The following is a 27402-nucleotide window of genomic DNA, read 5'->3' on the forward strand; positions in this document are numbered from 1 at the left end:
TCCACCTACCCCCGATAACCTTCCACCCCTTGCTCATCAAGAATCTATCTACTTCTGCCTTAAAAATATTCAAAGGCACTGCTCCCACCGCCTTTTGAGGAAGAGAATTCCAAAGACACACAACCCTTTGAGAGAAAAAATTTCTCCTCAACTCAGTCTTAAATGGGCGACCCCTTATTTTTAAACAGTGACCCCTAGTTCTAGATTCTCCCACAAGGGAAACATCCTTTCCACATCCACCCTGTCAAGACCTCTCAGGATCTTATATGTTTCAATCAAGTTGCCTCTTACTCTTCTAAATTCCAGCGGATACAAGCCTAGCCTGTCCAATCTTTCCTCGTAAGACAGCCCACCCATTCCAGGTATTAGTCTAGTAAAACTTCCCTGTACTGCTTCCAATGCATTTACATTCTTCCTTAAATAAGGAGACCAATACTGTACACAGTACTCCAGATGTGGTCTCACCAATGCCCTGTATAGCTGAAGCATAACCTCCTTACTTTTGTATTCAACTCCCCTCGCGATAAACAATAACATTCCATTAGCTTTCCTAATTATGTGCTGTACCTGCATACTAACCTTTTGCGATTCATGCACGAGGACAGCCAGATCCCTCTGCATCTCAGATCTCTGCAATCTCTCAACATTTAGATAATATGCTTCTTTTTTATTCTTCCTGCCAAAGTGGACAATTTCACACTTTTCCACATTATACTCCATTTGCCAGGTCTTTGCCCACTTACTTAACCTATCTATATCCCTTTTTTGCCCCCGTATGTCCTCTTCACAAGTTACTTTCCTATCTATCTTTGTGTCATCAGCAAATTTAGCAACCATACCTTCGGTCCTTTCACCTAAGTCATTATATAAATTGTGAAAAGTTGATGCCCCAGCACAGATCCCTGTGGCACACCACTCATTACATCTTGCCAACCAGAAAATGACCCATTTATGCCTACTCTGTCTCCTGTTAACTAGCCAATATTGAACTGAATATCCAACCTGCTCCGTCACCTAGTGTCAGCTTTGGTTCAGTGGCTGCATTCTTACCTTTGAGATAGAAAGCTACATGTTCAAACTCTAATCCAGGATTTGAGCATATAATCTAGGGTGACACTTCAGCACAGTACAGAGTGAGTGCTGCACTGTTGAAGGTGTTGTTTCTCAGATGAGATATTAAACTAAGGCAAAACCTGCCTTCTCAGTTGGGCATAAAAGACCCTGTGGCAGTATTGGAAGAAGAGCAGTGGTGTTTTCCCTTGTGTGCAGGCCAACAATAATCCCTCAACCATCATCACCAAAAACATATTATTTGGTATTAATTTCATTCCTGTTTGTGGACCCTTGCTTGGCACAAATTGGCTGCTATGTTTACTGACAAAACAACAGTGACTACATTTCAAAGTAATTGACTGGTTGTTAAGTTTTTTGGGATACTCTGTTAATGTTTATTAACTTTATTAATGCAAGGTTTTTTTTCCAGTAGGGCATCTCATCTGGAGGTCAGTCCTGTGGAATTGACCCTGTAATGAATACAAGCCAGTAGATAGAGGATTTAGGGTTTACTCCATTAGCCTTGGTCTCTCCCGAGACGCCCACAAGGCAGTGGGGTTGTTGGGGCCCCTACACAGGTGTAGGATGGTGCCTGTGGGAGTAGGTGATGCAAGGGGGAGGGGTAGAGGGAGGGGGTGGGAGGGGGGTGCGAGGGGGAGCAGGGAAGGGGGCTGTAGGGGGGTGGGGGGGGTGCAGGGGAAGGGGGTGCGGGGTGAAGATGGTGCGAGGGGGGGGCGGGCTGGGACGGGGTTGTGAGGGGGTGAGCTGAAAGGGTGGAGCAGGGAAGGGGGGTGGGGGTGGAAGGGGGGTAAAGGGGGGGGGGGGGGAAGCTGGTGCAGGTAATAAGCCATTTCCTCAGTGCCCATCATCGACGTCCGGAAAGCTCATCCACGTCCTTCGGGAGGTGAAGCATCTTTTGGCAGACTTAGAGGTGATTACATTTGCGAAGGGTTTTTTTTTTGCAGTGGTTTAAATAAAGGCATGCAGCATTGCCGACAGTGCGCTGCAGATGCTCTCCGAGCCATCTCCCTCGGGCGCTTTGAAGTTGCGGCCGGGGGGGCCGTTCGTGGATTTTTTGGGTGTTCGGGGCACCTTTTCTCAAGACTTCCTGTGTAGGGGCCCCAACAACCCCACTGCCTTGTGGGCGTCTCGGGAGAGACCAAGGCTAAGGGAGTAAACCCTAACAGATAATCCGGAGCGGAACCCCGTAGGCGGTCATGTGTCACCTTTGGCATATTTCCGGCAGTTCCTGCAGCCATACTGGTGCCAAACGTCGTGTCCTGCACTCCTTTGGATCCCACCAGAAAGGCCGAGAGGGGGGTTTTGACGACTGGGCAACTCTCAACCTCCATAAATTTGCCCAGGCATGCGCCATGGAGAGGTCACTCCATAGTTGCCTCACAGCGACTGACACAACACGGAAGGCAGCAGTTACGGGTTATAAGTCCAGATAAATTGGCGTAGAAACTGGGCGCCACGGGTTGCCTTTGTCGGTGGGAGAGGTAATTGCACCTCACTGGACAGCTACCGCCCGCCTCAAACCGGGCAGCCCCCGGTCAATAAGGTTCTGTCCCACCACAGTCTGCCTGCTTCAATGGGTGCTTGGAGCTCAGGGTCATTGCCCGAAAGGTGGACTGATACACCGCACCAAACAACATGAAAAAAGGAAAGAAGGTACCAGCCCTTCGCTTTGCAAGCTGGAACGTCAGAACTATGTGTCCTGGCCTGTCGGAAGACCTTACACAAATCAACGATTCTCGGAAGACCGCCATCATTAACAACGAGCTCAGTAGACTCAATGTGGACATTGCAGCACTTCAGGAGACTCGCCTCCCCGCGAGTGGCTCTCTAGCAGAGCAAGACTACACCTTCTTCTGGCAGGGCAGGGATCCTGAAGAACCAAGACAGCATGGAGTGGGCTTCGCCATCAGAAACTCCTTGCTCAGCATGATAGAGCCTCCCTCAAATGGCTCGGAACGCATACTGTCCATCCGACTGCTCACCACCTCTGGTCCAGTACACCTACTCAGCATCTATGCTCCAACACTCTGCTCCCCACCTGAAGCTAAAGACCAGTTCTATGAACAACTCCATAACATCATTAGCAGCATCCCCAACACCGAACACCTATTCCTGCTGGGGGACTTTAATGCCAGGGTTGGGGCCGACCATGACTCATGGCCCTCCTGCCTTGGGCGCTATGGCGTTGGAAGGATGAATGAGAACGGGCAGAGACTGCTTGAGTTATGTACCTATCATAACCTCTGCATCACCAACTCGTTCTTTCACACTAAACCCTGTCACCAGGTTTCATGGAGGCACCCAAGATCGCGTCGTTGGCACCAGCTAGACCTCATTGTCACAAGGCGAGCCGCCTTAAACAATGTTCAAATCACACGCAGCTTCCACAGTGCGGACTGCGACACCGACCACTCCCTGGTGTGCAGCAAGGTTAGACTCAGACCAAAGAAGTTGCATCATTCCAAGCAGAAGGGCCACCCGCTCATCAACACGAGCAGAATTTCTCACCCACAGCTGTTACAAAAATTTCTAAATTCACTTGTAACAGCCCTTCAAAACACTCCCACAGGGGATGCTGAGACCAAGTGGGCCCACATCAGAGACGCCATCTATGAGTCAGCTTTGACCACCTACGGCAAAAGTGCGAAGAGAAATGCAGACTGGTTTCAATCTCATAATGAAGAGCTGGAACCTGTCATAGCCGCTAAGCGCATTGCACTGTTGAACTACAAGAAAGCCCCCAGCGAATTAACATCCGCAGCACTTAAAGCAGCCAGAAGTACTGCACAAAGAACAGCTAGGCGTTGCGCAAATGACTACTGGCAACACCTATGCAGTCATATTCAGCTGGCCTCAGACACCGGAAACATCAGAGGAATGTATGATGGCATGAAGAGAGCTCTTGGGCCAACCATCAAGAAGATCGCCCCCCTCAAATCTAAATCGGGGGACATAATCACTGACCAACGCAAACAAATGGACCGCTGGGTTGAGCACTACCTAGAACTGTACTCCAGGGAGAATGCTGTCACTGAGACTGCCCTCAATGCAGCCCAGCCTCTACCAGTCATGGATGAGCTGAACATACAGCCAACCAAATCAGAACTCAGTGATGCCATTGATTCTCTAGCCAGCGGAAAAGCCCCTGGGAAGGACAGCATTACCCCTGAAATAATCAAGAGTGCCAAGCCTGCTATACTCTCAGCACTACATGATCTGCTATGCCTGTGCTGGGACGAGGGAGCAGTACCCCACGACATGCGCGATGCCAATATCATCACCCTCTATAAAAACAAAGGTGACCGCGGTGACTGCAACAACTACCATGGAATCTCCCTGCTCAGCATAGTGGGGAAAGTCTTTGCTCGAGTCGCTCTGAACAGGCTCCAGAAGCTGGCCGAGCGCGTCTACCCTGAGGCACAGTGTGGCTTTCGTGCAGAGAGATCGACCGTTGACATGCTGTTCTCCCTTCGTCAGATACAGGAGAAATGCCGTGAACAACAGATGCCCCTCTACATTGCTTTCATTGATCTCACCAAAGCCTTTGACCTCGTCAGCAGACGTGGTCTCTTCAGACTACTAGAAAAGATTGGATGTCCACCAAAGCTACTAAGTATCATCACCTCATTCCATGACAATATGAAAGGCACAATTCAACATGGTGGCTCCTCATCAGAGCCCTTTCCTATCCTGAGTGGTGTAAAACAGGGCTGTGTTCTCGCACCCACACTTTTTGGGATTTTCTTCTCCCTGCTGCTTTCACATGCGTTCAAATCCTCTGAAGAAGGAATTTTCCTCCACACAAGATCAGGGGGCAGGTTGTTCAACCTTGCCCGTCTAAGAGCGAAGTCCAAAGTACGGAAAGTCCTCATCAGAGAACTCCTCTTTGCTGACAATGCTACTTTAACATCTCACACTGAAGAGTGCCTGCAGAGTCTCATCGACAGGTTTGCGGCTGCCTGCAATGAATTTGGCCTAACCATCAGTCTCAAGAAAACGAACATCATGGGGCAGGACGTCAGAAATGCTCCATCCATCAATATTGGCGACCACGCTCTGGAAGTGGTTCAAGAGCTCACCTACCTAGGCTCAACTATCACCAGTAACCTGTCTCTAGATGCAGAAATCAACAAGCGCATGGGTAAGGCTTCCACTGCTATGTCCAGACTGGCCAAGAGAGTGTGGGAAAATGGCGCACTGACACGGAACACAAAAGTCCGAGTGTATCAGGCCTGTGTCCTCAGTACCTTGCTCTATGGCAGCGAGGCCTGGACAACGTATGCCAGCCAAGAGCGACGTCTCAATTCATTCCATCTTCGCTGCCTCCGGAGAATACTTGGCATCAGGTGGCAGGACTATATCTCCAACACAGAAGTCCTTGAAGCGGCCAACACCCCCAGCTTATACACACTACTGAGTCAGCGGCGCTTGAGCTGGCTTGGCCATGTGCGCCGCATGGAAGATGGCAGGATCCCCAAAGACACATTGTACAGCGAGCTCGCCACTGGTATCAAACCCACCGGCCGTCCATGTCTCCGCTATAAAGACGTCTGCAAACGCGACATGAAATCGTGTGACATTGATCACAAGTCGTGGGAGTCAGTTGCCAGCATTCGCCAGAGCTGGCGGGCAGCCATAAAGTCAGGGCTAAATTGTGGCGAGTCGAAGAGACTTAGTAGTTGGCAGGAAAAAAGACAGAGGCGCAAGGGGAGAGCCAACTGTGCAAAAAGCCCCGACAAACAAATTTCTCTGCAGCACCTGTGGAAGAGCCTGTCACTCTAGAATTGGCCTTTATAGCCACTCCAGGCGCTGCTTCACAAACCACTGACCACCTCCAGGCACGTATCCATTGTCTCTCGAGATAAGGAGGCCCAAAAGAAAGAGATAGAGGATACATGTTGAAGAAGTATGAGAAATAAACCTAAAAATTACACGTGAAATATTGTCTTTGGAACATTCAGTGCACCTAAAAATTGATTTGTCAAAGATTTTAAAGAATATGTGATTCCATTCATTTTACACTGAATAGTGAGAGATATGAGCCTGAAAATTGTGATATCAATCATTTAATGCGTTTATATGACATTCTTTTGTCCACTATTCTAATGGAAGTTATGATATTACAACAAAAAATCTCTAACTATAACTGTAAATGTAAAACCAGAGTCATGTGTGAACATGGATCTACTTTACAAGAAAGTTATGTGCATGCCGTTACCAGGATTGGCATTGTCTTTAACATCTCAATTGGCATTGTCTCATAGCTATCCAGGATGATAATTAACTCCATTCAGCACAATGGTCCTTGCTGGAGTGCCTGTCTTGCCAATATGCAAATTCCACTCAAAGTCAACCCTCCTGTCCTGGCATCAGGCCCTTGGTCTTGCCAGCTGCTTGCCCCATTTGCTGTTTTTGCTCAGCTGCTCAAGTGTTTACTGCTGCCTATCTTTACACTACCACCCACTTGGAGATTTACCAGAACTAGGACTTGACCTGCAATGATGGATCTGACTAAATTTATTTATTTTCTATGAGGAAAGAATAGGTCCCAGGGAATTTCATTTGTAGTCCAATGTTACAAATGACTTCTGGCAGCATATGCCTTTATTCAGGTGAAGCCGAGTCTTTCATTGATCGTCATGTATTGAGCCATTACACTTCACACAGGATTACAATCCTGTCAGACTGATAAAGTGAAAAATCTTCTCCTTTTCTGGCTCTGAGCGTTCTGGTTGAAATAAGCCTGTGGAGGCTGAACCCAACGCCCAGTGAGCATTGGTTAACAATAAAGCACTGCCCATAAAGAGGCATATTATCATTCAGATGTTAATTTGAACAAACATGTAACCATAAGTAAATCTTTAGAAAGAGTTAACAGGTTTCTTTTGCAATCTATAACTTCTACTCAAGTGCTGCTCATGAAGTAAAATGGATGGAAGGAAATTATCAAAATATATTGCTCGCTTAAAGGATTGTGAAGGCTTATGAAAGGCTTATTGTCAGAAAATCAGGTAGAATTTCATGGGAGAATAGAGGATTTAAATTAAAGGTCGAGTCCTGAACTCAATTGTAGGTTAGTTATATGAAGGAAAGGCAAGATTATTACATAAGAGAACTGAAAGCACTGCAATAAGATGCTATTGAAAGTGTTGGGTATATGGTAATAAATGTATAGTTCTTACGTAGGTTAAGTATTTTAACAGAATTTTAATAACTAGTGATGACAAACAGCTGATCATTAAATATTTATCTGAAATATTTGGATGGAAGAGTGCAACTGTCTTTTGATGAACAGTTAGATTCAGATGCAGTAGCCCGGCCATCCAGCATCATAGATTCAGTGCCAAGTGATACACAGTCAATATCTTTCAGGTCTTGACTAAAACTCAACAAATAGAATTAAATATAATTTCAGAAAAAGTACTGGAGATGATCGCATACAAGATAATGGGAGCTTCCCAGCACCATCTTTGCAATAGGTTCCTTAATGAAATTTTACTTGTCCTCCATCATGTGCTAAGCATTGTTCTTTGCAAGTAAATGAACATCTACTGGTACAGAGTGAGCATCCTGTGGTACTCAGTCACATTCGTTAAGCATTATTTGTAATGGGGCAAATGCATCATCAGAGCTTCACAGCCGAATCAAGTTGAGATGTAATTCTATCCAAGTAAAAGAAAGTAAGTTTTGCATTGACTTAGCGCCTTTCATGATCTCAGGATGTTCCAGAACATTTTGCAACCAATGAAGTATATTTGAAGTGTCGTCACAGTTGTAATGTAGGGAAGCATGGCATCCACTTTTCCCACAGGTTTGCATCATTATTAATTGCATTTTTTAGATTAAAATTATAGAATAGAAATTTCAGCCAGGATGTAAAGAAGCAAAAACTTTAACTGGCCCATACCAAATTCCTTTGTATATTAGTTTAATAGAGGCATTAACCTGATTACAATAATGTGGCAGGATAGGAATTTTGTACGATTATATTAAGCAATTGTACAATAACGTCAGCAACAGTAATTTCCACTCATATCTCTAAATAGTTAGTAATTGAGTTAAAAATATAATGCAATTAAAAGGTTTTTTAAAATTTATTGTAACGTACACCTGAAACCTCTTGAACGGTTAATTAAAATAAATAATGCAAAAGGAAATGCAAGTCAACACCTTTCTAAAAATATGTTTGTAGAAATGTATTATCTCTTCTACATCAATTCATGGGTTCAAATGCCATTATCTGAAAGTCTTGAAAATCCATCGTTAGAATACCAAACTTTTCAACTGCTATATCTATTAAGTGTTAATTTAGCTATTTGAAGAAGTGTGAAAGGAATATTTTGCAGTTGTGTAGTGGTTGTTTTTCTATTAATTCCATTATTAAAATTGTGTTTCATGAAATTGACTGCAAGGAAATGACCCCCAGCTGCCATTTTGATCAAGGACTATTCAAATCTGCAACAAAATAAGTTTTTTTTTAAGAAAAAGAGGAACATTTTCCTTGGCAAAGTTCTTAAGATGGATATCATACTGATAAAGCAAGAGGCAATCTTTTGAAACTGGTGTCAAGACATATTTTGGGGATGGGGCAGAATAAATAGAGTTTCAATTTACATCCAGTCTGTAGTAATCCCCACCTCGTCACACTCAATACTGAAATTGGCATTCCCTCCCCATCCATTCTCCTTCCCCATTATTCCTATGGCATCCTTTTCCTTGAGACACACAAAAAGTCAAGATTCAACCAAAAGTATAATTACACAATTACGAACACATTATTAAACCAATGGAAACCTTATTAAACTGATTCAATTTTTTTTCATCAAGAAACTATGCATATTAATTAACTTGTTTCATTTTTGAACACATGCAGCTCCCTGTGATCTTAATAGACTGTGCACTCCTAGCATCAGCCATTCAATTCCTGATATTGAGAGGGGATTGGTAGGAAAACAGCAGCACACTAGAAATGCAAAGCCGAGATTTTATGATATGAAATGCTTCCTACTGGGACTTAATGAGGGATCTGCTAATTATCAGAATGTGAAAAAGTTAGGGATTCATATCAACTCCACAGAATGTTTTCTTTTCTCCTAATGTACCTTTTAGTAATACTGGATTCTGATGCTGTTCAGACATTTGAATGTCTGTTGAACTCCCCAGTGTTCAGGCAACGTGTGGTTTGTGCAACGTATGCAAACGCCACATGTGGGGCTAATATTAGAAAGCTAGCAGCACTCACTACACGGTGTAGTCTTTCAACTTCACACTTCATTGTTTCACTCATACCTCTCCCTCTTTTTTCCTTTCCCTCCCTCTCTAATTTCTAAATGTTCCAGACATTACCACCCGACAAGCTTTTCATCACTCCCAAATGCCGTAAGCACACCGCAAACCACAAAGCGCTTTGTAATACCAGGTCCATCTGATGCCAGTATGCTTTGTGAAGCAATTTTCTGAGAACACAGTAATTAGTCAGTACTCAGGGGCTGCATAGTTGTTGCTTATTAAAACAAATTAAGTGCTATTTTGAATATGTTTGGCCCATAAGTCCATGTGGTTTCCATTGAGTGGCTTATTTTTTTTCAAACAAGCTAATAATTACCTTTTTTGTTTCACTGTAGTTAAGGATTTTTTTCTGTTTAGCTAAGGCAGGATGCAGTAATAAGAGACAGTTGCTGAAAACAGGCCGAGCAGGAGGACGTACTGTGTGTCTGTGTGCGCGTGTGTGTGGGCCTTTTAAATAAATGACTACGGATGAGGTTGGGGAGAGTAATACAATACGACCCTTGAACAATACAACTCCACTCTGTACAGCTGGATTACCAGACAATTTGTAAGATAATTACCTAGCAGTAAGCAAATTTTAAAAAAACAATTGTAATATCATTTGATAGGTTTCTAGCACAAAAAAAGTTAATAGGTTTAATCGCTTGAAAAATGCAGAAATACAATCAAATGTGGTGAAAAGTACAATGATTTGCTCTCGAGTTTTCTATCTTTGTTTTACCAAACTACCTGAATTAAATAATTAATTAAGCAATAGTGAATGATACCCAACCTATTTTAATATCTATTTCTTAGCTCTTCAAGAGTGCAATGAGTATATGTACCACCAAGAGTTGATGCTGGGCCACACTGAGTAGAAACATCCCTAGTTTGACCTCTGGTCTTTGCTGAGCTAACTGATCTTAACCAGGATGGTAATAGAGCCCCTACAATTGGTCTCAATGTTGCTTTGTTATGGAGGAGAAAAACCAGTAAGACATTCCCACTCCTGATTTGTACTCGAAATTACACGTGTAGATGTCATGTGAAGTTAGGATTGGGCTATGATGTTTTCCACAGTCAAATAGCCTGTTAACACTGACCAGGTGGTCTCAGGCATGAAGAACAGCTACTTAGGTGAGGGAGTACTGAATTATATTAAAGTACGAATCCATGCCTTCAGAGGAGGAAGGATGGAGAGAGAGAAAATTGGGGGGGGGGGGAAAATCAATTTTTGAATTTAAAAAATCTCATTGCAAAATGGTGAACTATAAAAGGGAAAATCATTCTTTATGTAATTGATACAGCTTGCATGTTGTAGTGATCACTTCTGATGTCCATGCTGTTTTTGCATAGATTATTTGCCATAATCTGCTGTTACTTGAGATGCAGCCTCTAATCTGATTACAATTGGATCAAATTACTATCTGTGTTCACACAGTGCTCCTAGTCCACTCAGAGCAGGAATGTTATGCACAGACAAGTTGCTTTCACCTCATGGAATGGAGTGCGGACTGTGTGAACAACAGTCACCTGACCATTATTCCCAATCATGTGGTTCTTCCAGTAACATGACAAGAGAATTCTGTGCCCAGTTGGTATTCTGTTTAATTTATTGTATAGTTGTAATCGCAAAAGATTGACTGATCATATAAGTGTAAGCTTGTACAGTGCATTGACACTACCATAAGTCAGTATAAAAAGACATGACATGGGCTTGCATCCTCAAATCTCTACAACAGCAGCAGCAGCAACAACTTGCATTTATATAGTACTGTATATAATTTATATAGTAATGTAGAAAAACATCCTACAGTGTTTCACAGAAGGATAAAGAGAACATGTTGAGCCAAAGAGGGGGAGAGCTTAGTCAAAAAGATGGGCTTTAATAAGATCTTAAAGGAGGAGAGGCAGGTGGGAAACTGGAGGGGTCTGGGAGTGGGAGTGGGAGGGGTGGGGTTTGGAATTTCACAGTGGGAACTCAGCAACAGAAGGCACACCAACAGTAGGTTGAAGTGAGCGGTTGGGGGGGGGGGGGGTGGGGGTGGGGAGGTGGCAGGCATAGATGGCCAGAGTCAGAGGAATGCAGGGTACATGGGGGAGCTGTTTGTAGGGATGGGGAATGTCACAGAGATAGGGAGAGGCAAGACAACGGAGGGATTTAAACCCAAAATGAGAACTTTAATTTGTGGAATGGTGGTCTGGTAGGCAACACAGGTCAGCAAGGACAGGTGTGATGGGCAGGTGGGAGTTGGCATGGAATAGGATACATACAGCAGCTTTTTGGATGAGTCTGATGTTCATGGATGGTGAAAGATGGGAGGCCCAGAGGACACCCATGCCACAAATTTAAAATTCTCATCCTTGTGTTTAAATCCCTCAATTGCCTTACCCCTCTCAATTTCTGTGACATTCCCCATCCCTAAAAACCCTTGCCCCAAGTACCGTCCATTCTGCTGACTCTGAGCACTTGTGCCTGCTCCCCGACCTTCTTTAACCTATTGTTGGTGGCCGTGCCTTCCGCTACTGAGACAGGACAGCATTGGACCAATTGAGTCAAGACCAAAGCATAAATGATGGATTCAGCAATGAATCGGCTAAGGGGAGGTGGAGGTGAGCAAAGTTACACACATGAAAGTGGATTTACACATGGAGGCGGGGGCGTGGCTGAGGTACGAAATGAGTGCTTTGCATCCTTCTTTCCCAAGTCATGGTGAAAGAAGAGTTAGTTAAGACACTTGATGGGCTAAAAATTGATAAAGAGGAGGTATTAGATAGGCTGGCTGTAATTAAAGTTGGTAAGTCACCTGGACCGGATGAGATGCATCTAAGGATATTGAGGGAAGTAAGGGTGGAAATTGTGGAGACACTCGCCATAATCTTCATATCTTCTAGAGATACAGGGGTGGTGCCAGAGAACTGAAGAATTGCTAATATTACAGCCTTGTTCAAAAAAGGGTGTAAGGACAAGCCCAGCAACTACAGGCCAGTCAGTTTAACCTCAGTGGTGGGAAAGCTTTTAGAAATTATAATTTGGGACTAAATTATCACTTGGACAAATGTAAATTAATTAAGAAAAGCCAGCACAGATTTGTCAAGGGAAAATGGAGTTTAACTAAGTTGCTTGAGTTTTTTGATGAAGTAACAGTGAGGGTTGATGAGGGTAATGTGATTGCTGAGGTGTACATGGACTTTCAAAAGGAATTTGATAAAGTGCCACATGACAGGATTGTCAGAAAAGTTAGAGCCCATGGAATAAAATGGACAGTAGCAGCATGAATACAAAATTTGCTAAGTGACAGGCAACAGAGTAGTTGTGAACAGTTGTTTTTTGAACTGGATGAAGCGGGGTGTTCCCCAGGGGTCAGTGTTAGGACCACTGCTTTTCTTGATATATTGCTATCACGGAGACATGGTTGAGGGAAGGGCAGAACTGGCAGCTTAATATCCCAGGGTATAGAATCTTCAGACGTGATGGGGAGGGGGTAAAAGAGGAAGTGGCATTGCACTGTTGATTGAAGAGTCAATTACTGCAGTAAGGAAGAATGATATCTTAGAAGGTTCCTCTAATGAGGCCGTATGGGTAGAACTTAAAAACAAAAAGGGGGCCATCACTTGAATGGGAGTGTACTACAGGCCTCCAAACAGTCAGGGAGAGATAGAGGAGCAGATATGTAGGCAAATCTCAGAGAGGTGCAAAAATAATAGGGTAATAATAGTAGGGGATTTCAACTTCCCCTATATTAGAGGGGATAGTATGAGTGCAAAAAGCTTAAAGGGGGCGGAATTCTTCAAGTGCATTCAGGAGAGCTTTGAGAGTCAGTACGTAGACAGTCCAACAAGAGGAGGAGCGATACTGGACTTATTCCTGGGGAATGAAGCCGGACAAGTGGCTGAAGTGGCAGTGGGGGAGCATTTCGGGGACAATGACCATAACTCTAAAGATTTAAGGTTGTTATGGGAAAGGACATAGAGGGACCGGAAATAAGAGTACTGAATTGGGGGAAGGCAGATTTCAATATGATAAAACTGGTTGGAGTCATACCTAGCGCAAAGGAAGATGGCTGTGTTGTTGGAGGTCAATCATCTGAGCTTCAGGACATCACTGCAGGAGTTCTTCAGGGTAGTGTCCTAGGCCCAACCATCTTCAGCTGCTTCATCAATGACCTTCCTTCAATCATAAGGTCAGAAATGGGGATATTCGCTGCTGATTGCACAATGTTCAGCACCATTCGCGACTCCTCAAATACTGAAGCAGTCCGTGTAGAAATGCAGCAAGACCTGGACAATATCCAGGCTTGGGCTGATAAGTGGCAAGTAACATTCACGCCATACAAGTGCCAGGCAATGACCATCTCCAACAAGAGACAATCTAACCATCTCCCCTTGACATTCAATGGCATTACCATCGCTGAATCCCACTGACCAGAAACTGAACTGGAATAGCCATATAAATACCGTGGCTACAAGAGCAGGTCAGAGGCTAGGAATCCTGCGGCGAGTAACTCACCTCCTGACACCCCAAAGCCTGTCCACCATCTACAAGGCACAAGTCAGGAGTGTGATGGAATACTCTCCACTTGCCTGGATGGGTGCAGCTCCAACAACACTCAAGAAGCTCGACACCATCCAGGACAAAGCAGCCCGCTTGATTGGCACCCCATCCACAAACATTCACTCCCTCCACCAGCGATGCACAGTGGCAGCAGTGTGTACCATCTACAAGATGCACTGCAGCAATGCACCAAGGCTCCTTAGACAGCACCTTCCAAACCCGCGACCTCTACCACCTCGAAGGACAAGAGCAGCAGATGCATGGGAACACCACCTCCAAGTTCCCCTCCAAGCCACACACCATCCTGACTTGGAACTATATCGCCATTCCTTCACTGTCGCTGGGTCAAAATCCTGGAACTCCCTTCCTAACAGCACCGTGGGTGTACCTACCTCACATGGACTGCAGTGGTTCAAGAAGGCAGCTCATCACCACTTTCTCAAGGGCAATTAGGGATGGGCAATAAATGCTGGCCTGGCCAGTAACGCCCACATCCCATGAATGAATAAAAACAAACAGGATCTGGCCAAAGTGAACTGGGAGTGGCTTCTTATAGGAAAGTCTACATCAGACCAGTGGGAGTCATTTAGAAAGGAAATTGCGAAGGTTCAGGTCCAGCATGTTCCCGTAAAGGTGAAGAGTAGGACCAATAAGTCCAGGGAACCCTGGATGTCAAGGGATATAGAGGATTGGATAAGAAATAAAAAGGAGGTGGATGGCAGATTCAGAGCGCTGAAAACAGCGGAGGCCCAAGAGGAGAATAGAAAGTGTAGGAGGGTACTTTAAAAAGTAATTAGGAGAGCGAAGAGGGGGCATGAAAAATCACTGGAAGACAAGATAAAGGAAAATCCCAAGGCATTTTATAAGTATGTTTGGGGCAAGAGGATAACCAGGGTAAAAGTGGAGCCCATTCGGGATCTAAGAGGCAATCTGTGTGTGGAACCGGAGGACATAGATGAGGTTTTGAACGATTACTTTTCATCTGTGTTCATGATGGAGATGGACAATGTAGGTGTAGTGATTAGGGAGGGGGATTGTGATATACTTGATCAAATTAGCATTGAAAAGGAGGAAGTATTAGCTGCATTAGCGGGCTTAAAGGTGGATAAATCCCCAGGCCCAGATGAGATGTATCTCAGGCTGCTATGTGAGGCAAGGGAGGAGATAGCGGGGGCTCTGACACAAATTTTCAGATCCTCTCTGGTCACAGGAAAGGTGCCAGAGGACTGGAACACAACAAATGTGGTACCATTATTCAAGGAGGGTAGCAGGGATAAACCAGGTAATTATAGGCCTGTGAGTCTAATATCAGTGGTAGGGAAATTATTGGAAAAAATTCTGAGAGACAGGATTAATCTCCACTTGGAGAGGCAGGGATTGATCAGGGATAGACAGCATGGCTTTGTCGGGCGAGATCATGTCTAACAAATTTTATTGAATTTTTCGAGGAGGTGACTCAAAGTGTAGATGAGGGTTGATGTCGTCTACATGGACTTCAGTAAGGCTTGGGATCCAGGGTAATTTGGCAAATTGGATTCGTGGAATGAGGCAGAGGGTGATTGTAGAGGGTTGTTTTTGCGATTGGAAGCCTGTGACTAGTGGTGTACCGCAGGGATCGGTGCTGGGACCCTTACTGTCTGTAGTGTACATTGATGATTTAGACGTGAATATAGGAGGTATGATCAGTAAGTTTGCAGATGACACGAAAATTGGTGGTGTCGTAAATAGTGAGCAGGAATGCCTTAGATTACAGGACGATATAGATGGGCTGTTAAGATGGGTGGAGCTGTGGCAAATGGAGTTTAATCCTGAGAAGTGTGAGGTGATGCACTTTGGGAGGACTAACAAGGCAAGAGAATATACAATGGATGGTAGGACCCTAGGACGTACAGAGGGTCAGAGGGACCTTGGTGTACTTGTCCAAAAATCACTGAAGGCAACAGCACAGGTAGATAAGGTGGTTAGGAAGGCATACGGGATACTTGCCTTTATTAGCCAAGGCATAGAATGTAAGAGCAGGGAGGTTATCATGGAGCTGTATAAAATGCTGGTTAGGCCGCAGCTGGAGTACTGCGTACAGTTCTGGTCATCACACTATAGAAAGGATGTGATTGCAGTGGAGAGGGTGCAGAGGAGATTTACCAGGATGTTGCCTGGGCTGGAGCATTTCAGTTATGAAGAGAGACTGGATAGGCTTGTGTTGTTTTCTTTGGAACGGAGAAGGCTGAGGGGGAACCTGATTAAGGTATACAAAATTATGAGGGGCATTGATAAGATAGATAGGAAGAAACTTTCCCTTAGCGAAGAGGTCAATAACCAGAAGCATAGATTTAAGGTAAGGGGCAGGAGTTTTAGCGGGGAGTTGAGGAAAAATTTTTTCACCCAGAGGGCGGTTGGAATCTGGAACACTGCCTGAAGGGATGGTAGAGGCAGGAACCCTCGCACTGCCTGTGTGGAGTTTGCAAGTTCTCCCTGTGTCTGCGTGGGTTTTCTCCGGGTGCTCCGGTTTCCTCCCACAAGCCAAAAGACTTGCAGGTTGATAGGTAAATTGGCCATTATAAATTGTCACTAGCATAGGTAGGTGGTAGGGAAATATCGGGACAGGTGGGGATGTTTGGTAGGAATATGGGATTAGCGTAGGATTAGTATAAATGGGTGGTTGATGTTCGGCGCAGACTCGGTGGGCCGAAGGGCCTGTTTCAGTGCTGTATCTCTAATCTAAAAACATTTAGGAAGTATTTAGATGAGCACTTGAAACGCTATATCATACAAGGCTACGAGCCAACTGCGGGGAAGTGGGATTAGTTTTGGATGGGTGCTTGATGTTCGGCGCATCAGGCTGAAGGGCCTGTTTCTGTGCTGTAAAACTCTATGACTCTATATATGTTAATGAGCTGGACTTGGGTGAACAGAGCACAATTTCAAAATTTGCGGATGACACAAAACCTGGAAGTATTGTGAACTGTGAGGAGGAGAATGACAAACTTCAAGAGGACATAGACTGGCTGGTGGAATGGGTGGACAAGTGGCAGATGAAATTTAATGCAGAAAGGTGTGAAGTGATTCATTTTGGTTGGAAGAACGAGGGGAGGCAATATAAATTAAAGGGTACAATTCTAAAGAAGGTGCAGGAGCAGAGGGACCTGGGGGTATATGTGCACAAAACATTGAAGGTTGCAGTGCAGGTTGAGAAAATGGTTAGTAAAACATAAGGGATTCTGGGCTTTATACATAGAGGCATAGAGTACAAGAACAAGAAACTTATATTGAACCTGTATAAAACACTGGTTTGGACTCAACTGGGGTATTGTGTCCAGTTCTGGCCACCACACTTTAGGAAGGATGTCAATGCATTATAGAGGGTGCAGAAAAGATTCATGAAAATGGTTCCAGTGATGAGGGACTTTAGTTATGTTGATGGGTTGGAGACGCTGGGGTTCTTCTCCTTGGAGAAGAGAGGATCAGAGGAGATTTGATAGAGGTGTTCAAAATCATGAGAGGTCTGGACAGAGGAGATAGGGAGAAACTGTTCCCATTGGCAGAAGAATTAAAAACCAGAAGGCACTGATTTAAGGTGATTGGAAAAAAAAGCAACAGCGACGTGAGGAAAAACATTTTTATGCAGCGAGTGGTTAGGATCCGGAATGCAGTGCCTGACAGTGTGGAGAAGGCAGATTCAATTAAGGCCTTCAAAAGAGAATTGGATAATTATCTGAAGAGAAACATTTGCAGGGCTATGGGGAAAAGGTGGGAGAGTGGGAATAGGTGAGATGGTCTTGCAAAGTGCCGGCACGGACACATGGAATAAATGGCCTCCTTCTGTGTTGTAACCATTCTTTGATTCAATGAAATTAGGCTGTCTTTGTGATGAAGAGGATATGGGGTCAAAAGTTCAGCTGAGGGTGAAACAGGACACGAGATTGCAAACAGTCTTGTATTGCCGGAGACAGTGGCTGAGGAGGGGATAGAGTCAATGGCAAGGGAATTTGTGGTGGAGCCATGCTCAATAGCTTCTGAGTTCTCAATATTTAGTTGGAGGAACTTAACAGCTTATCCCAGACAGCATCGAATGGTTTCGAACAGGGTAAAGCTGCCTCTATTCTGTCCCAATAAGTCGTGTTAACCTCAACCTTAAAGAGCACCCTCAATCTCCTCACCTTTTTCTATGTGGTTTCTTTCAGTGGGTCTGACAATTTAGTGGACATTATCTACTTATGGAGTCACACACACTAAGAACTAGATCTGAGTTATATAAAAGTCCGTTTTACACAGAACCTTGAGAACCATCAGAGAAAGAGCCCTCTATTATCAGTTTTAGCTGCATTCAAAACCAACTGCTAGAGATGGAAGTAGCCCATTCCCAGAATACTCTCCTCTGAAGATCGATTGAGCTGTTTGCTTCCTGGATTGCCATCAACAACAATTCAAAGAGCTGAATGAATTGACCGTAAACAAATCCTCTTGTACTCTACTGATGTTCATGCATTCTTTGGTGAAATCACTGGTGTCACAGCTAAAGGTGAGGAGAACAAACAGGGAAACTCACAGATGAATGGCTTGACACTGCTGTGGATGTGCTTGTGTTGCTTGAGACCTGAGGAAGTGGCGAATGTCTTTCCACATTCTGGACAGGCATGGGCCCGAGCACCAACATGCTGGGAGCGAATGTGTCTCTGTAGATTGCTGGGGTCTGTAAAAACCTGCTGGGAAATAGTAAAGAAATCTGATGCAGGAAGATGAAGCAAAGCAGGTCTTATGGACATCAAAGTACAGCTTTTCAGACGAACATGGAGACCAGTTTCTGTATACAGCATTTTATTTTAACACCATCTCATTGAGTTGACTTAATCTTCATTCTGTATTTAGCATGTTCTCCTTTTTCCATCTGCTGTTTTGCCTATGCAATGGGACCACAAATGCTTAGGCTAATAATGATCATTGATATATAATGTTTTTTATATCAGGTTTCACTTTATGCACTCATCTCAAGAGTATACTTAAAGTCAAATCTAAAGCATGAAAACTAATATAATTAGAAAACTGCTTATGTATTTACTGTAACATCTAGTCTACCTTCACATTTGTGCAGATTCCACGCTCCCAGGATTTAAAAATCACAAACTGCATGTCTATGATTTGTCACAATGCACTCACTTTGTGCACTGCCCCCTGCTGGTAGAGCAGAATTAGCCTTATGATTTTATTTTACGGTCGTCCTCTGTGACTTTGTAGGTATTTTAAAAACAAAAAATGAATACGCAGGTATAAATTAAAGGAGTTCTAACCTGGACTTTACAGCATGTTAAACACATTGCGTAGATTTTGACATTGTGCAGTAATGTAAACTGGGTGATTGTGTGCCGGCAGTCTGTTTTACATCCTTCCATTGACTTCAATACAAGTAAAAATCGGGAGAGATTTAAAACAGGCTGCTGACTCGCTATCCCCCAGTTTACATTATTGCGAAACATCAAACTCTACCCCATGGTTACCTGGGTGCTGAAGTTCATTTAAAAAAATGTTCTTCATTTTTAGGTAGAGAGACAAAACCTTAACGATATTTTTAATATTTCTGCAAGCATTTTAGGAGCTATAAATGGATTCCAAAATGTCAAATTTGCATTAGAAATCCAAATCTATCTGGAACACACTCTACCTATATTCCTTTTCAAGAATGAAGCATACTTTGTGAATTTCTAACTTTTTTTTTCCTATCCTGGTAACAATTGAAAATATAAGGCATTGAAACCCTTCACCATACCTTGGCGCAGTTTTCACACTCATAGTGCTTGCCACTGTCATGTGACATCTGGTGACGAATAAGATTGGACTTCCAGTTGAAGGCTTTAGGGCATTGGTCACACTTGTACTCTCGCTCCTCTGTGTGAGTCAGTAGGTGTCTGTCCAAGCTGTTGAGTCAGTAAGAGAGAGCCTGTCACTCCCTTCCTCTGTAGCAGTAACAGGAATTATTACTGACTCTGCTTCGTCTGTATCCAGTACCAGAATGTGGGAGACCAAAAGGCTTTCATCTCATCACCTTTCTCAATGTAAAATGTGTGAGGGAACAATTTATAACAGATGTTAGCGTAAAAGGGAATCTAAAAATCTTCTATCGGCCTGCAAATAGTAAATGGGTAGTGAGAGGCGGGGTGGGTCTGAATAGGGACAAAGAGGACAAAGAGGGTGATATATGCCTAGAGACGCAAGGCAAGGTTAGAATACTTAATGAGTACCTTGTATCAGTGTTTACTAAGGAAGAGGAAGCTGACAAAAAAATTGGTAGAAGTGGAGATGGTGGAGGTAATGGATGGGGTGAAAATTGATAGGAAGGATGTACTGGAAAGACTGGCTATGCTTAGAGTGAATAAGTCACCTGGTCCAGATGGCTTGCATCCCAGGTTGCTAAAGGAAGTGGTGATGGGGATAGCAGAAGGGCTTGCCATAATCTTCCAATCTGCCCGAGATACTGGGGAGGTACCAGAGGATTGGAGAGTGGCAGATGTGACAGCCTTATTCGAAAAAGTATGTACGGACATTCCTAGTAACTATAGGTTGGCCAGTTTGACATCAGTGGTGGGTAAGGTTTTAGAAACAATAATTCGGGGAAAAAATCAATAGGCACTTGGAGAGTTATGAGTTAATTAAGGATAGCCAGCAGGAATTGGAAAAGGCAGATTGCACTTGACTAATCTAATTGAATTTTTTGATGAAGTAACAGAAGGTTGATGAAGGGAATGCAATGGATGTTGTCTATATGGATTTTAAGCAAGCATTTGACAAAGTAATACATAAAAGGCTGGTGAACAAAATTGAGGCTCATGGAATAGGAGGGTCAGTGTCAGCTTGGATTTTTAAAAATTGGCTTAAGAACAGAAAACTGCAAGTCATAATAAATGGTTGTTTTTCAGAGTGGAACATGGTAGACAGTGGTGGGACCACTGCTTTTTTTGCTATATATAAGTGACTTGGATCTTGGAATACAGAGTAATACCTCAAAATTGTCCAATGACCAAACTTGGAGGAGTGGCAAACAGTAAGCATGGTACAAACCGACTGCAACAGGACATAGAAAGGTTAGCAGAATGGGCAGTTAAGTGGCAGATGGAATTTAATACAGAGAAGTGTGAGGTGATGCATTTTAGCAGAAGGGATAGTGAGAGACAATATAGACTAAATGGCATAGTTCTAAAGAGTATCCAAGGACAGAGGGACCTGGGGATGCATGTTCATCGATCTTTGAAGGTGCGAGGACATATTGTGAAAATAGTTAACAAAGCATAAGGGATCTTGGGCTTCATAAATGGAGCTATTGAGTAAAAAAGCTGAGAAGTTCTACTGAACCTTTATAAAGTTCTGGTTCAGCCACAATTTGTGTCCAGTTCTGGTCACCACACTTTTGAAAGGATGTGAGGGTCCTTGAGAGGGTACAGAGGAGATTTACCAGAATAATTCCAAGGCTGAGAGAATTTAGCTACAAGGTTAGGTTGGAGAAGCTGGATTGTACTTCTGGGAACAAAGGAGGTTGAGGGGAGATCTGATCGAGCTGTACAGGATTTAGATAAGGTAGACAAAGAAAAGCTGTTCCCATTAGCTGATTGGACAAGGGCTAGGGGACACAGATTTAATATTTTGGGCAAGAGATGTAGGGTGTGAATGTGAGCAAGAACTTTTTTACCCAGTGAGTGGTAATGACCTTGAACTCGCTGCCTATGAGGATCGTGGAAGCGGAGACGATCAATGATTTCAAAAGGAAATTAGATGGGCACTTGAGTGAAATAAACCTGCAGGGCTATAGGGAAAGAGCAGGGGAATTTCTTAGAGCACCGGCATGAACTCGCTGGGCTGAATGGTCTCCTTCTGTGCCATAATGACTCTACGACTTTATTCTTAAATAGTTAAAAGCAGCATATTCCAAAAATGTTTCTCTCAATTCTTTGCCCTTCAATGGTTCAATGCACGCTGGTGGCCTCCACCACATCACCATGTATGAGCTTAGATGGTACAATGGAAGGCATCCCAGCTAAGCCTGACCCTGTCCTCATCTGATGCTCACACTGAGGCCAGTTTAAGCATATTCCTAGATATTTTAGTAATTTTATTTTGGTTTAACGTGTGTTTGTTTTGGTAAAATAATTGAAAGCCATGTGGAGCTAAATAACTGTACATTTTGGTTAGTTAAATATCTGTGCATGTCCAGGTATTCAATACAGCTTTCATTTTTTTTGTAATTCTGAGCACAAATATGCAAAGTCGTGACAGACAGCTTCAGTCGCTTTGGCTGGGTTGTAATTTTCCATCTTTCTCTGACTTTCTATATTTATTGGTTTATTTTTCTGGTGAACTCTGCTAAGCAATAAAAAAAAATGCAGTTGCACTGTTCTCAAGACTTCAATTCTAAAGAAAGTAGTTGCTTACTTCAGAGTTGTCAGTCAATGGTGTCCTTTTGACTAGGCCCCACCTGCATCCAGTCAGACTTTGACTGACAAGTTGAAAGATAAACAACTAGCTTTACATTCCTGTAGCTGAAGGATTCTAGGCAAAACTGAAAGTGCATTGTTTTGGCTCGAGGTGCTTGAGAAGTGTTTGAAACGTAAATAAAGAAGGACTTTAATGTCTAGCAGTCAACACCACTGGGCTTGCCATCAAAATTAGTGGTGACATTTTTAATTTTTAAAGTAACAGTGCATTTTAAAATATTAAAAATTGCAGAAATATTTCCAGCCCCTCTCCCATCCGTCCTCCCCCCGATAGCCTTACATATCATTCCTGCCCTCTTCCCCCACCCAAAAATACTTACCTTGAGTATCTGACCTTACGCCCCCACCCCCCCCCCGCAAAGTTCAGAAACTTTTACCTTTACCCCTTCCCATCACTCCCTTGACCCCCTTCAGTTTTTTTCCCTCTTCCCCACCACCCACCACCCCCCCCCCCCCCCCCAAACACTGAAATACTTACCTCCTCCTCGCTCCCCACCAATGCCCCACATCGGATCTACGTTTGGAGATCGGACGGCGCTGGAGTGCTGGCCACTGATGGTAATATGGAAGTGGGACGGCAGGTGCGACGAGGTAAATAATTATTCCTTAATTCCTCGCCACGACCCCCGATGTCAGGGAGCTGGTAAAATCCAGCCCAATGTGATTAAAACATATAATAGTTTTCAAATCAATAAAAGTTCAAATTATTTTAAAATACTATGGTTGTCAATGAACACGATGAAAATTTTCCTACTGATATAATTTATTTACTCTCATAATCCTATTGCACCTTCATTCTGTCTATCTGCATTATATGCCCTTTGCATATGGAATAATTCTAAGGTACAGCCCCTGCTTTAGGGGTGAAAATTGCAAAAATCTTTTTAATGAACATTTTACAAGCAGTTCTTGCAAGAAAATAGAATGATGTAGCCTTTTTTGTCAAACATTATTGAGAGGAGTCAACGCTTGTTGGCATCTAGCAGGGGACAGAGTTGAGTTGCAGGGCAAATCCTTAGCAAATTACATTTCCCCAATAGTTTGTTGGTGTCTGGAGGTATGGTACATTGAATTAGTCTGCCAAAGAAAGCCTGAGACTCAAAAGATTATCTTGAATTGCTGGACTCACCTTTGAGCATCTGGGTATACTCCATCGCACTCTTTACACTCGTGAAGTTCGTCTTCACCATTCAGCTTCGGTTTGAAGTCTTCGTTTACCATAGAGAATGCAGTGGGGGAATTGTTACAAGTAAACTTCTGGTGGTCCAGTAGCTCTGCCTTGCATTCGAAGAGTTTATTGCACTCAACACACCGATACTCACGCTCCTCTGTAACATTGAAACGCCATTTCATAAACTTGAAACTAGATTCAACTGAACTTTAAGACTTAATAACGTCAATTAATTATTATCAGTACTAGATGTGGTAAAGTCCATTTCACTGGCAAGAGAGTTAACTATTCCTCTCAATTAAAAACGCACATGATGTAGATTTTATATGACGTTAGTCAATAATCAATTAGAGATGGCCTATGAATGATAATGGATATCAGAATCACACAGTTCATGATTCACATAACTTTCTCACACCTCAAGAGATCCAGTTGGAGTTCAGGTTATTATCCAAAACAACCCTTTGACATTTCATATTTCCATTCCAAAACCACCAACAAATGATGAATTGCACTGCACTTTTATTTTGAAAGCTTTTTTTTAATAGTCCAACAACAGGGCCAGTATAAAATGAAACAAGGTATTTTTATATACATTTGTTGGCAATTGGGGTGGGATTGCTGGCATGTGGTGGCTATGTTAACATGTTTCAATCAGTCCCTTCATATAGTACGAACATAATTTAATCAAAATGGCCAGCAGCAAAACACAGCCATAAGGTAGTCATGTACAGAGCTGGAATAGTGAAATGCTCTACAGGACCAATAACCACATCAAAGTGCCCCAGAGGCTGGTAAATGCATTAAAATGCCCTAGAGGACCAGTGATATTATTGAAGGCTTAATGTGTCTCAGCTCTACCCTTCAATGCTCTCCAACCATAAATTACATGTAAATTTATCACATAGTATGTGAGTTGGATCCTCTCAATAATTCCTTCACCTTCTCCCCAGAACACTTTAATCTAGAGTTGGCAATGAGCATGAAACACAATTCAGGCCATTCTCATAGCTCCATCCTTAAATCTTGGAAGCCTGAGGAGCATTCTACAGGCCCATCCTAGTGTACAACCATGTGGAATTCTGCACTGGATACAGGAGCTTTCTGCTTTAAACTTTTGTCTGTTGCCAGACTCAGTTCTTGTTTGACCCTTGCATTCCATCAGACAGAGAGGACCTTCATTGGCTTTCCCTGGTTCAGATTCAAGCAGTTCCCTGGAGAAGAGAGCCAATTATTCAAAGTAATGTCCGAGCAACTATGCCACCCAGCCCTTTTTATAATAAATTGCTGATGTTTTCTTTGCCAAGATATGATTATAAACAGATTTGGGTTTCTGTTTTCTGTACACAGTTATAATAGGTGTGTTTTATTGCACAGATTATTTTTGTCGTTCTTCCATGGTCAAAATTGCTTTTCTTTCAAAGTGCAGTTCCAAAGACATTTTCTTACACAATGAGAAATTAATTTGACTCACTTCAAATAAAAGCACATCGAATCAGAAAACGGTGACTTCATATGGTAACAATGGGAAGGAAGTCAATTTATTACACACAGCTACTTACAAAACAAGCAGTCACTGCCAGGATCAATGGCTCATGGCCTTTAATATCTCCAAGAATGTTTCTTATGAAGAAGAGAATAGACCAACTGAGTGTATTGTGTCAGCAATGCATACAAACTGCCAAATGCTTGATAATTAATCTTATGTTTTCATCACTGCTATACGGGGTATTTAAAATGCAACTTCAGGCACAAGAGTAATATTTTAATCCAACCGCATGGAACATCAAAAGGGACACGCAGTCCTGGCCACTGGGAGAACAAAGAAGGAAAGCAGCCACAACTGGCATGAGCACCACACTGTTTCCACACAACTGGGATCATGCTACTCGGAGACAAGATGTTCCGCCACAGTTGAGTCAAGGGCTTGGGAGTTTCGCCTCTTTAGAGGCCGTGAATTTTGTGTCGGAGTCAGAGTCGACAAGCAAATTCAGTTCAACTCTGACAGCAGTGAGTGTGACAGCAGCTCCTCTTCCTGTCAACTATACAGACTGTTGCACACCAATGAAATGAAATCTCTTCTCTGTATCTCATTGAGGAGGTTTGGATTCCAATAAGCAGCATGATTCTTCTCTCAAAATACTTTCTCAACCAGTATTTGGCACAAAGATAACACTGAACTATTTATAACAGCAGAAAAACATTAAGAGATCAACAATAACTACTCACTTAAATCTCATTAAAAAATGAAAGTTAATGGGAAGTGTTTCATCGTTATAAAAATATATTCTTTGTCTGGCCTGAGCTTCTCTGGAGAATCATGACATCATTGAAGAGCTAATCACTTATGAAACAGATAATGCATGAATAAAATGTATTATTTGGTCATCGTAACATGGAAACAGGATGAAACCATATGAAGAGGCAGACCATCCAAATTCACTGGAGCCTCAATGCTGCTGCCTTCTGACAAACTTGCCAATTTTGCTCTGTTCTAAAATCATGAAATAAATACTTTTTGTAAAACATCTGTAAACGGTGGAGCTGTTTTGCAAATGCACAATAATAGCTCATGCCAATAAACAGCTTCACTGACCAGAATTGAGTGGAAAACATTGAATGAGTGTGTGACCCTGGTCAGGACACGTGTTTTTGACCAACTTGGAGTTGTGTTACACCGAGTGCAGCCATGCTGGTAGCAGTCTGAGGAGTTCATGGCAGTGTCACAGTTACTCACCGTGTATTTCTGGAGCCATAGTTTCTTGTGAATAGCCTTCACACTTCATCAACACTAACAGCTCCTCCCCAGGGCTAATGTCTCGTATAATTCTGTAAAAAATCTGCATTATAAAAACACAGTAAGTATGGAGGAAAGAATTGGTCTGAGTGTGTGACATGCTGGAGGATGCTTCTACTGAATAACACAGTGAAACTCAACTGCTGTCATTTCAATCTGCCACACCGTGGCATCTTACCCAATCTTTCAAGTACCTGGAAGTAGATTTTCAACTTGACACCTGGGTGTAAAACTAATGTTGCCAATCAACCACAATTAGAGAAACCCCCTCCCTCCCACCGCTGATTTTCGTTGCTGTCATTACCAATGGAAATGAAAACTGGGTGCTTTCTTTCACGGGCAGCCGATCTGCAATGTCAGATTTATGCTTGAGGAGCTTGTTGAAAATCTATCCCATAATGCTTCACGTCATAACCAAAACAACAAACAGATAATTCTGGATCTTTCAAATGCAGAATATTTTTGGATCAACGTGGAAGCATTTATGAGATACAGAGCAGGATTCCCATGCTGTCACTGGGTCTGTGTTTTATGGGTTTATATTGATGAGTTCGGCTGTGCAGGATCAGCAGCACCTCCACACAATACATAACAAAAATAACATTGCTTTACGTAATGAGACTTTCTTTGTATGTGAAATATTATAATGGAACCTCCCATGGCATTACTTACGCCAAGTCGGAGGATACACTAAAGTGTTTAAAATTATGAAAGAATGGGACAGGGTAAATAGAGCAGATTGTTTCCAGTAGTGCAGGTGTAAAGAACTGAGGTCCACAGATACAAGTTTAAATGTGAGATTTAGAACAAAGGGCAGGAGGCACTTCTTCAAACAGGGAATTGTGAGGCTGTGGAATTCACTTCAGGTACAATTGTTGAGGTAGAAACAATATCAGCATTGAAGATTATATTGAATAAGTGGATGTAGGAAGATAAGTTGAAGGAATATGAGAATAGGGTAACCATATGTGATGAAAACTGTTTGGTCACATGTGGTAGGGGGTAAACACTGGTTAGAACAAATGGCCTGTTTTCATATTGTGCATTTCTATGCATCTGA

The 27402-nt window shown here is 43.0% G+C and overlaps 1 protein-coding gene across 8 annotated transcripts in view; it reads right to left on the reverse strand.

The window, feature by feature from the left end:
• The window catches only part of mecom (MDS1 and EVI1 complex locus), an 815679-nt gene that overhangs the window by 64831 nt on the left and 723446 nt on the right, over nt 1–27402 (reverse strand). For 6 of the 8 annotated variants that reach the window (XM_068042481.1, XM_068042480.1, XM_068042488.1 and 3 more), the window contains 4 exons: nt 26283–26385; nt 23504–23702; nt 19659–19806; nt 18444–18600 (listed from right to left, as the gene is read on the reverse strand). In XM_068042481.1, coding sequence (XP_067898582.1) covers nt 18444–18600; nt 19659–19806; nt 23504–23702; nt 26283–26385 — 607 coding nt within the window. The remainder of the gene's footprint in view (nt 1–18443; nt 18601–19658; nt 19807–23503; nt 23703–26282; nt 26386–27402) is intronic. The other 2 variants (XM_068042483.1, XM_068042482.1) reach the window with 1 other exon arrangement.

This window comes from Heterodontus francisci, chromosome 11 (assembly GCF_036365525.1).
Source record: "Heterodontus francisci isolate sHetFra1 chromosome 11, sHetFra1.hap1, whole genome shotgun sequence".
In the NCBI taxonomy this organism is placed as follows: Eukaryota; Metazoa; Chordata; class Chondrichthyes; order Heterodontiformes; family Heterodontidae; genus Heterodontus; species Heterodontus francisci.